The 12408-nt window shown below is 45.6% G+C and overlaps 1 protein-coding gene across 4 annotated transcripts in view; it reads right to left on the reverse strand.

Moving 5' to 3' along the window:
* osbp2b (oxysterol binding protein 2b) overlaps positions 1-12408 on the reverse strand; it is a 65184-nt gene that overhangs the window by 21589 nt on the left and 31187 nt on the right. For all 4 annotated transcript variants that reach the window (XR_006924685.1, XM_046841545.1, XM_046841544.1 and 1 more), the window contains exons 3-13: positions 6756-7006; positions 4667-4865; positions 4199-4322; positions 4048-4111; positions 3796-3948; positions 2371-2616; positions 2133-2253; positions 1860-1963; positions 1655-1750; positions 860-1044; positions 10-230 (exon numbers count right to left, since the gene is read on the reverse strand). Coding sequence is in view for 3 of the 4 variants with exons in the window: in XM_046841545.1 (XP_046697501.1) it covers positions 10-230; positions 860-1044; positions 1655-1750; positions 1860-1963; positions 2133-2253; positions 2371-2616; positions 3796-3948; positions 4048-4111; positions 4199-4322; positions 4667-4865; positions 6756-7006 (1764 nt within the window). In the remaining variant the exon portion in view is untranslated. The remainder of the gene's footprint in view (positions 1-9; positions 231-859; positions 1045-1654; positions 1751-1859; positions 1964-2132; positions 2254-2370; positions 2617-3795; positions 3949-4047; positions 4112-4198; positions 4323-4666; positions 4866-6755; positions 7007-12408) is intronic.

A 12408-nucleotide genomic window follows, 5' to 3' on the forward strand; every position in this document is an offset into this window, starting at 1 on the left:
GGTTCTCACCTTGGTCCATGGCGTCTGAAGCCTCTGCATCTCTCCTTCTCCTCACAGCTCTCTGTTTCTCCTCCAGTCTCTGTTTTTCCATGTTGGCTTCATCCCAACGTCCCTCCTCCATCAGACGCTGGTCCGGACGCAGACGGCTGTCTGTCACACACACACTGTCCTCCTCCTCGTTCAGTGTCAGAGCCAGAGATGAGAAGAAATACATGTTCTCCGCATTCTCTCTAACAAAACACGAACAGAATTAAGTTGTAGATGTAAGGAAAATGTAGAGGCGAGGTTGTAGATGTGAGGAGGTTGTAGATATGATGGTAAAGATGTGAGGAGGTTGTAGATGTTAGGGTGTAGATGTGAGAGGCTTGTAGATGTGAGGGTGAAGATGTAAAGGTGTAGATGTGGGAAGGTTGTAGATGTGAGGATGTTGTAGATGTGAGGAGGTTGTACATGTGAGGAGCTTGTAGATGTGAGGAGGTTGTAGATGTGAGGAGGTTGTACATGTGAGGGGGTTGTACATGTGAGGAGCTTGTAGATGTGAGGTTGTAGATGTGAGGGTGTAGATGTGAGGGTGTAGATGTGAGGAGGTTGTACATGTAAGGAGGTTGTAGATATGATTGTAAAGATGTGAGGAGGTTGTTGATGTGAGGGTGTAGATGTAAAGGTGTAGATGTGGGAGGTTGTAGATGTGAGGGTGTAGATGTGAGAAGGTTGTACATATGAGGAGGTTGTAGATGTGATGGTAAAGATGTAAAGGTGTAGATGTGGAGAGGTTGTAGATGTGAAGAGGTGTGTGTGTGTGTGTGTGTGTGTGTGTGTGTGTGTGTGTGTGTGTGTGTGTGTGTGTGTGTGTACACACGGAAGTGGGTATTTCTTCCACAGTAATCGAGGTGTGAGTGTTTGGTAGACGGTCTTCTGCTTGCCCTCTGCACCGCTGCTGCCACGGCTGCTCTGAACGATCTTAGCACTCTCCATTCGGTCATCCCACGTTCCTGATAGAATGTAGTGCGCCTGTCCTTCACTATCTGACACCACACCAGTCACCTTCACACACACACACACACACATACAAGTAAGAGCATAGCCAGAATGACACTCAATGCAGCATCCTGATGATCTCCAACATGGCTTGATTGGGTGTTTATTGCATGTGAAGAATGAAAGAGAACATGTGATATATAGTGTTTGGTGTTTTGTTTGTGCAGGATTTTGTCGGTGCTGGTGTTTGGCGGTGTTGGTGTTTGGTGATGCTGATGTTTGGTACCGGGAAACTTCCGATTGGACAATATCGGTGTGTTTTTGTGGAAAACAACGGTGTGTTGGTTCTTGAGAATATTACCAGTGAAGAATTTTGTTTCTTAATGATGTTCTGATGTTCTGTGTTGGTGTTTATTGGAAAACAGAGTTAGATCTGAATTGGTGAAGAATGTTGGTGTTTGGAGAGTGTTTGTGTTCGGGGAATATTGAAGAACATGGATATGTGATGTTAATGGTGTCTGGTGGTGAAAGTTGGTGGTTGATAGAAAATATTGGTGGTGATTCTTAGAAAAATGTTCTGGGACCCTGTTGGGGAATGTCCCGCTTTACTCTAGAACATTATGGACAACTTATTAAAGAACATTCAACAGGAAAATGAGGAGAACCAGAAACATACCTTGCGTGGAACTTCCCTCGAAAAGTAGCTGTATGGAGAGAACTTAAGCTGGCACGTCTCTTTGGTTCTGTGGTTCACAATGTCGATGTCCCCTGACTGAGAACAAGATGAAGGTTAAATATTCTGTAGGTGATGTTCTGCAACACGCTTGCATGGAATGTATATGTGTTTACACATGGTGTTTGAGCAGTAAGAGAGCTTGGACCTGGTCAATCCACAGTTTTCCCACGATGATGTTGTGTACGGTGGAGGTCACCTTACGCCACATGTAGTGGTTCCCACTTGCGTGGAACTGCAGGTGGATGGCACCTAAAGAACCAAGAGGTGTTAGGAAAGCCTAGCTTCTTTATCAGGAAAATATGCAGCAAAATAAATGCTAAACGTTTTGTCAATGAATATTGCTGACCTTTACAAATTTTGGCTATTAACTGCATATAAGAGACTTTTAAAGTTTACAGCTGTGGGTGGAGTCTCTCACCCAGTGGCATGATGGACAAATATTTGCCCCGAAACTTGCTAGCAATGGTGATTTCCTGCCACAGAGTCCATCCTCGCTGTGAGATGACATGATGTGCCGCAGCCGGAGGATGATGACTAACCTGAGCGAAATACACAACCATTTTTTTCAATGATAGGCTGTTGTTCCACCACTAGGGGGCAGTGTTTAACAGGTTCCGGATCACATTCTAATCAAGATTGTGTGTAAGGAGTTTAACCTGCTCGCAGATGGAGCGGTAGCCGTATTCGTTGAGCCGGTCGAGCTCGTACGTTTCACCCAGCAGAGGGTTGAAGGGTTTCGCCGTGCGGTGGACGGTGGTGGAATAGGACGAAACAGAGAAGGCAGCCACCAAACACATCTGCTCGAGAGAATTCTCACAACGAGATGCTTTATCCAGCAGCTCGCTGTACTCCAGATCCTCGGTCAGTCGCTGCAGCATGGAGAGGGGCTCATTAAAGTTCACCTGGAAAAATAAAGAAGAGCGGTGAAGGAAAACCAGCTCTGTTAGAAATATAGAGGCAGTGTGGGGGGGAGTATAGAGGCAGTGTTGTGGTAGTATAGAGGTAGTGTGGGGGAGTATAGAGGCGGTGTGGGGGAGTATAGAGGCAGTATGGTGAGAGTATAGAGGCAGTGTGGGGGAGTATAGAGGCAGTGTGGGGGAGTATAGAGGCAGTGTGGGGGAGTATAGAGGCAGTATGGTGAGAGTATAGAGGCAGTGTGGGGGAGTATAGAGGCAGTGTGGGGGTATAGAGGCAGTGTGGGGGAGTAGAGGCAGTGTGGGGAGTATAGAGGCAGTATGGTGGGAGTATAGAGGCAGTGTGGGGGAGTATAGAGGCAGTGTGGTGGTAGTATAGAGGCAGTGTGGGGGTATAGAGGCAGTGTGGGGGAGTATAGAGGCAGTGTGGGGAGTATAGAGGCAGTATGGTGGGAGTATAGAGGCAGTGTGGGGAGTATAGAGGCAGTGTGGTGGTAGTATAGAGGCAGTGTGGGGGAGTATAGAGGCAGTGTGGGGGAGTATAGAGGCAGTGTGGGGGAGTATAGAGGCAGTATGGTGGGAGTATAGAGGCAGTGTGGTGGAGTATAGAGGCAGTGTGGAGTATAGAGGCAGTGTGGGGGAGTATAGAGGCAGTGGTGGGAGTATAGAGGCAGTGTGGTGGAGTATAGAGGCAGTGTGGTGGTAGTATAGAGGCAGTGTGGGGGAGTATAGAGGCAGTGTGGAGTATAGAGGCAGTGTGGGGAGTATAGAGGCAGTGTGGGGGAGTATAGAGGCAGTGTGGGGAGTATAGAGGCAGTATGGTGGGAGTATAGAGGCAGTATGGTGGGAGTATAGAGGCAGTATGGTGGGAGTATGAGGCAGTGTGGGGGTAGTATAGAGGCAGTGTGGGGGAGTATAGAGGCAGTGTGGGGGTATAGAGGCAGTGTGGGGAGTATAGAGGCAGTGTGGGGGTATAGAGGCAGTATGGTGGGAGTATAGAGGCAGTGTGGTGGGAGTATGAGGCAGTGTGGGGGTAGTATAGAGGCAGTGTGGGGGTATAGAGGCAGTGTGGGGGTATAGAGGCAGTATGGTGGGAGTATAGAGGCAGTGTGGTGGTAGTATAGAGGCAGTGTGAAGAGAGTATAGAGTTTGAGTATGCAGGCTCACAGGCATGGGGATTTTGGAGAGCTCTTTGCCGATGCAGTTCTTCATGATGCTCCACAGGTTAAGCGAATAGTTGGGTTTGTCTGGGATTCGGCTCCGCCTCTTCCTGCGTGTCTGCACTTCTTTCCCTGATAAATCATTACAGCTTGGAGACAACTAAAAGACAGATACAGGAGACGGAACGACACGACAGAGTCCAACTCACTTTCACCTTACAATAAAACCTTCATACAGATCATCAGATTCAACACTTACATGCTCCAGGTTCCAGTCATTGGGCTGACCACCACTGGCACCACTTAGATTACTCTGAGAACGTCTGGTTTACCACACACACACACACACACACACATTTTATGTAATAAAACTGACTCGAGTGTGACTTCAGCTCTGTAGAGACTCTGACCTGTGCTGAGAGACGTCTGTAGCCGTCACTGTGATGAAAGCAGGTGATTCCTCCATGGCATCGAAATATTCCGTATCCTCATCTTCATCACTCGCTTCCTCTTTGCGAGACTTCTCACTTACTCCTGCAGGAAAAACACACGCACACACACACACTTTGATTCCTAAAACATTAAATGTTTAATAAGTGCATTCCGTAAGTCCCCCCCTTTGAACTTTTCCTCGTTCTGTATTATTACAGGAAGTAAATTAATGTATTGGGAATCTTATCTCATGAATCGACATAAAATATTCCATAATATCAAAGTGTGTGTTTATTGACAAATTGACAAATTAGTAGGGAGCAGCAATGCTGAACACGATGCCACCACCCCACCCTGCGATTCATCACTACACACCATGGAAAAGTTCAAGTGGGTGTCAATACTTCTGCACATCACACCCAGGGGTAACGCAGTGTAGAACAGACCGGTGTGTGTGGAGGTGGTGTCGAGTGTGTTGGACGTGTGTGTTGGCGCCTCCCTCCACGCTCTCTCCAGGCTGTTGTGTTGTTTGGCCAGCTGTTCTATCGTCTCCTCCAGGTGTGTACGCTGCTCTCGCTCATGCTGCAGGACTCGCTGCCATCTGCGGCTGTGGCTCTCGGCCAGCTCCAGAAAATCACGGCATGCCTGAGATGGCGGGGGGGGGGGGGGATAAAAACTCAGGTCAGATACCAGGAAGTCGAGCGTGTGGGAGGAGCCAAAATGTCACTGTTCTACATCCAGAGGACGTACACATCAAAGAGAACAAATCTCGTTTAGATAACCAGCTAAAAGAGGAACACAAGCTCCACCCCTTCAACCGCTCTCTCTCTCTCTCACACACACACACACACTGTTTTTACTTGTTAATTCAGTGATGACTAACCTGCTGTGAGTCACAACAAAGCAGAACCAAAAAGATCTTCTTCCGACTGAGGCGTTAGAGAGGTTACTATAGTTTACACAGAAATGTCTCTCTTTCTTTCTTTCTTTCTTTCTTTCTTTCTTTCTTTCTTTCTTTCTTTCTCTCTCTCTCTTTCTTTCTTTCTTTCTTTCATCCTGAATTCCTTTTCTCTCTTTTACTCACGTTCTCTATCATGTCTATATTTATGGATCTGTTTTGTATGACTTAATGAATTCTGGATAAATCACACTGAATTACATCACTTCCTGTCTGAGCCTCTACTTCCTGGTCACATGACCATGACCCGGCACTCTCAGAGTTAACTCTGCAGCGGTGTGTGTAAACGACTTCACTACACCAAATAATACAATAATACAAATCTACACCTTCAACATGTACACACACACACACACGCACACACACACACACACAGTAATATACACTGTGTACAAGGAAGCAGAAACGTGTGGCACACACTCACCCCTGGACTTCTGTGTATGACCTGAGCTGATGTAAAAGAGTGCATACGGCAGTATATGTATGTGTGTGTGTGTGTGTGTGTGTGTGTGTGTGTGTGTGTGTGTGTGTGTGAAAGCTGCTGTGAAGACAAATATCCAGTTCTGACTCAGGAGCCACTTCCACATTTTACTGCTGAGATTTTGAAACCTGCCTCACACACACAAACACGCACACACACACACACACACACACACACACAAAGCTCATGACTTCACAACACACAGGGGAAATTACTGAACGTCTGTGTGTTCATTTGAGTGAGTAATAATCTGAAAGCTGACTCCTGTCACTACAGCAGGTCCAATATCAAACTTTTGTGTCAGCCATTTTCGTTGTGATGTCACAATCAGGTGGAAAAAATAATTGAAATGTACCTGCTCACAGGTGACACACCCAGAGGTTATTCACTTACTAGTGACTTAAACAGATGTTATACACCCACATGTTATAAACCCAGAGGTGACATGCCCAAAAGGTTACACGCCCAGAGGTTACACACCCAAAGGTTACACACCCAGAGGTTACAAGCCCAGAGGTTACACACCCAGAGGTTACAAGCCCAGAGGTTACAAGCCCAGAGGTTACACACCCAGAGGTTACAAGCCCAGAGGTTACAAGCCCAGAGGTTATACACCCAGAGGTTACACACCCAGAGGTTACAAGCCCAGAGGTTACAAGCCCAGAGGTTATACACCCAGAGGTTACAAGCCCAGAGGTTACACACCCAGAGGTTACACACCCAGAGGTTACAAGCCCAGAGGTTACACACCCAAAGGTTACACACCCAGAGGTTACAAGCCCAGAGGTTACACACCCAAAGGTTACACACCCAGAGGTTACAAGCCCAGAGGTTACACACCCAGAGGTTACACACCCAGAGGTTACAAGCCCAGAGGTTACACACCCAGAGGTTACACACCCAGAGGTTACACACCCAGAGGTTACACGCCCAGAGGTTACACGCCCAGAGGTGACACACCTATTAATCTCTTAGATGTACTGTGTATGTGCCACCACACTCCCCACACTCCCCTGTTCCAAGGCCCCCACTGATCAGGACAGGATTATAGTAAAGGAACCAGAACAGTGGGAACTCATCACTCTAATGTACTCACATTGATCATAGCATTGGAGGTGATGCGGAACAGAGTCGCTCTCTCGTTCACAGCTTTTATCTTCTCACTGCCCTCAACGGGAACACGCAGAGCCTCGAGCTCACTGAGGGACCGCTGCAGCGCTGCACCGTGCTTCGCTATCAGATCGTTACACGTACACAGATCGTCCAGTTTACTCGCCAAAGTCTTCAGCGCTCCCTGCAGTTCACTGCGGTCCGAGCGTGACGTGGGCTCTTCTTCCCCCGAGTCATCTGCAACACACACACACACACACACACACACACACACACACACACAATTAGGAAAGTTAGACACAGTAAGTGTGTGGATCAGGGGCATTGCATCACGTCCATGGTGCACTAAAATGCTACACTCCGAGCCCCGTGGTTTTAAATGACACACACTTCAGTTTAACAAGCCGCTTCTGGTCTAGAACTAGGGCCGCAACAACTTATCAAAAAAATCGATAATCAATAATGAAACGATTTGTAAATGAATGGCGTTATCGATTATTTGGGCTGCTGAAGTTAGGGTTTAGCGTGACGGTAAGAGGAACAGCCACTTGTATAATGGTGCAGAGTTCAGGGTTAATCGGCAGCAGTAAAAAAGTGTGTGTCCCCCAAGTCATCTAAGGCAGGAGAGCATTTTATATTAAACACAACAAAGAAAACTGTAGCTGGAAGTGATGTAAAATAGAGCTTGTGTGGGATGGAAGTACGTACATGTAAACTGTGTGTTTGTGACTTCAGGAAAGTCGCACTGGACATCGTGATGATTCAATTAAACAAACGCTAAATCTAAAAGCAGCAAATAACAGCAGCAGTGAACGAACACATTTTTACTCACTGCTGTGTTTTCAGTGAAGGATTATGATTTTTTACACCAATGTATATTTTTTTCTTTCTTTTAAGTGTTTGCTTCCTGTGTTTCTCTGTTTCATTCTCTTTTTATAGCATTTGTCTACTACTACAGTAACTTTTCTGTATATTTCATTTCTGTGTATATCAATTAATTAATATACAAAATTCAATTAATAATATATTCTAGATGCTTTTATCTTCACAAATAAACAAAATATTCTACTGAAATATCTTTAAACAGAAATTGTCAAAACAATGTTGTATTATATTTTATATTAATGTGAGTATGGGTGTCAACTTACCATCTGCAATTATCATTAAAACAATACAAATGCTGTTTTTTTGGTTACTCAATTAATCAAAGAAATAATTGTCAGATTAATCGATTATCAAAATAATTGTTAGTTGATGCTCTAAATCAGCTAATAAACCTGACCAACAAGAACCACCCTGACCAACTACAACCACCCTGATAACTACAACCACCCTGACCAACTACAACCACCCTGACCAACTACAACCACCCTGATAACTACAACCACCCTGACCAACTACAACCACCCTGACCACTACAACCACCCTGATAACTACAACCACCTAACCAACTACAACCACCCTGACCAACTACAACCACCCTGATAACTACAACCACCCTGACCAACTACAACCACCCTGATAACTACAACCACCCTGACCAACTACAACCACCCTGATAACTACAACCACCCTGACCAACTACAACCAATTCTGATAACTACAACCACCCTGACCAACTACAACCACCCTGATAACTACAACCACCCTGACCAACTACAACCACCCTGATAACTACAACCACCCTGACCAACTACAACCACCCTGACCAACTACAACCACCCTGACCAACTACAACCACCCTGACCAACTACAACCACCCTGATAACTACAACCACCTGATAACTACAACCACTGATAACTACAACCACCCTGACCAACTACAACCACCTGATAACTACAACCACCCTGACCAACTACAACCACCCTGATAACTACAACCACCCTGATAACTACAACCACCCTGACCAACTACAACCACCCTGATAACTACAACCACCCTGACCAACTACAACCACCCTGACCAACTACAACCACCCTGACCAACTACAACCACCCTGATAACTACAACCACCCTGACCAACAAAAACCAATTAGAACTACCCTGATAACTACAACCACCCTGACCAACTACAACCACCCTGATAACTACAACCACCTGACCAACTACAACCACCCTGACCAACAAGAACCACCCTGATAACTACATCCACCCTGACCAACTACAACCACCCTGACCAACTACAACCAATTCTGATAACTACAACCACACTGACCAACTACAACCACCCTGATAACTACAACCACCCTGACCAACTACAACCACCCTGATAACTACAACCACCCTGACCAACTACAACCACCCTGATAACTACAACCACACTGACCAACTACAACCACCCTGATAACTACAACCACCCTGACCAACTACAACCACCCTGATAACTACAACCACCCTGATAACTACAACCACCCTGACCAACTACACCACCCTGATAACTACAACCACCCTGACCAACTACAACCACCCTGATAACTACAACCACCCTGATAACTATAACCACCCTGACCAACTACAACCACCCTGATAACTACAACCACCCTGATAACTACAACCACTGACCAACTACAGCCACCCTGATAACTACAACCACCTGACCAACAAGAACCACCCTGATAACTACAACCACTGATAACTACAACCACACTGACCAACTACAACCACTGATAACTACAACCACACTGACCAACTACAACCACCCTGACCACTACAACCACCTGATAACTACAACCACTGACCAACTACAGCCACCCTGATAACTATAACCACCTAACCAACTACAACCACCCTGATAACTACAACCACCCTGACCAACTACAACCACCCTGATAACTACAACCACCCTGACCAACAAGAACCACCCTGATAACTACAACCACCCTGATAACAAGAACCACCCTGACCAACTACAACCATCCTGACCAACTACAACCACCCTAACCAACTACAACCACCCTGATAACTACAACCACCCTGACCAACAAAAACCAATTAGAACTACCCTGATAACTAGAACCACCCTGACCACACACACACACACAATAAAAGATTCATCATTGTTTGGAATGTAAACCCAGTCTGAGACAGAGTTCTTCTCCTCTGTCTCTGTCGCCACGGTGACCGTGACCTCGCGACCTGCGGCATGCGTAACAGAGCAGAGACAAAGCGGTCTCACTAATCACATTTCTGGTTACACACACACACACACACACACACACACACACACACACACACACACACACCTCACAAATCAAAGACTAGCAAGCCATCTTATCTTAGACGAACAGATGAGAATCAGTCTCTCTCTCTCTCTCTCTCTCTCACACACACACACACACACACACACACACACACACACACACACACACACACACACACATCCTTCTAATAAACGAATTAAATCTCTCTCTCTCTCTCTCTCTCTCTCTCTCTCCCTCCCTCTCTATGGATCAGAGCAAACGACACTGAGATCTGATTCCTGTCCAGATGAATCTAATGCAGGTCTATTTATAGTGAAACTGCAGGACTTCAGCTGCTGCTCACATCAAAAGGCCAAAAACCCTGCAAGAAACACTTATAGCTCCAAACACACACACACACACACATACACACACACACACACACACACATATATATACACACACACATATACACACACATATACACACACATATACACACACACATATACACACACATATACACACACACACACACATTTGTGTGTGAACTCCATTTGACTCTGTTCTTTAAAAGTTGAGATTAGGAAACCGTATTGAGGATAAGAAGCAGACGAGTTGAAATCGTTCCTCGGGGAAGTTGGAATTGAGCAACGACCTTCACCAGCACTGGGACAGCAGTGAGAACCTCGCACACCCCAGCAATGACCTTCTCCCCATACCTTACACAACCCCAGCAATGACCTTCTCCCCATATCTCACACACCTCAACAATGACCTTCTCCTCACATCTCACACACCCAAGCAATGACCTTCTCCCCATATCTCACACACCTCAGCAATGACCTTCTCCCCATATCTCACACAACTCAGCAATGACCTTCTCCTTACACCTCACACACCTCAGCAATGACCTTCTCCTTACACCTCACACACCTCAGCAATGACCTTCTCCTCACACCTCACACACCTCAGCAATGACCTTCTCCCCATATCTCACACACTTCAGCTATGACCTTCTCCTCACATCTCACACACCTCAGCAATGACCTTCTCCCCATATCTCACACACCACAGCAATGACCTTCTCCCCATATCTCACACACCTCAGCTATGACCTTCTCCTCACATCTCACACACCCCAGCAATGACCTCTTTCTTAAATCTTACACATCCCATCAGTGACCTTCTCCCTGAACCTCACACAGTCCCGCACTGACCTTCTACTCAACCCTAAAAAATTACACACACCTCAAACCTCACACACTCCAACAGTGACCTTCTCCTCAAACCTCCCATTCTCTTTCTACACACACATCTCAAACCTCACACACTCTTCTACAGTTCATTTTAAAAGAAAGAACTTGGTACTTTCTATGGAACAGAAATGAGGACCTGCAGCTGAAGTGATACAGGTTCTGAAGTTCTGCAGCTCCCTCAGTATCTCCAGATCATTAGGAGAAGCTCTGAATCTGGTCTCTTTAACATCCGAGCAAGAAAACGAGGCTTCAGCAGTTACCCTCAAGGTCAAGTCAAGTTTATTTCTATCACGCTTTTCACAACAGACATTGTCTCAAAGCAGCTTTACAGAATCTAGCAGTGAAGGTGAATGATGTATTTATCCCTGATGAGCACCATGGAGGAAATACATCACTGACCACTAAAAATGCTTTCAAATAAAACTCATTTTTGCTCACAGTGTGTGTGTGTGTGTGTGTGTGTGTGTGTGTGTGTGTACACCGGTACAATTATTTTATCTTATTAATGGATATATATACCTGCTCTGATCTGTAATCAACTACTATTATTATTAATTGATATTTATTAATTAATAACATTTTGTTTGTGTTTGTTATACTGTAAAACATAATCATAATAATGAATGAGTTAAAGTTTTAATCTGATTCAGGCTGATTTGAGTTTTAAAAAGTAGGATTTATTTAGTCTGTGTTTGTTGCTTTCATTAAAATTTTTTCAAAAGATTAAAAATATTTATATATATATATTGATAGTATAAATGTAAAATATATAAAATACACCTGAGTTTCTCACCATCAGGTGTGTTGACTTTGACTTATGTGGGAATGTGTATGTGGAAACAATTGGGATGTAAAATATATAATCAACCATCAGTGGCTTCATCTAACTTCCTGGTTTCACTCTAAAAAGTTTATGTGGATCACCAGGTGCTTTTCATCAGCAACAAAAGGCTGGCCACGCTCTGCCCACCCATCTCCACCACCCCTACACACCCATCTTCACCACGCCCTACCCACCCATCTCCACCACGCCCTGCCCACCCATCTCCACGACGCCCTACCCACCCATCTCCACCACACCCTACCCACCCATCTCCACCGCGCCCTATCACCCATATCCACCGCGCCTACCCACCCATCTCCACCGCGCCTACCCACCCATCTCCAACAAGCCCTACCCACCCATCTCCACCACCCCTAC

The sequence above is a fragment of the Silurus meridionalis genome, chromosome 27 (genome assembly GCF_014805685.1).
Source record: "Silurus meridionalis isolate SWU-2019-XX chromosome 27, ASM1480568v1, whole genome shotgun sequence".
NCBI classification, from domain to species: domain Eukaryota; kingdom Metazoa; phylum Chordata; class Actinopteri; order Siluriformes; family Siluridae; genus Silurus; species Silurus meridionalis.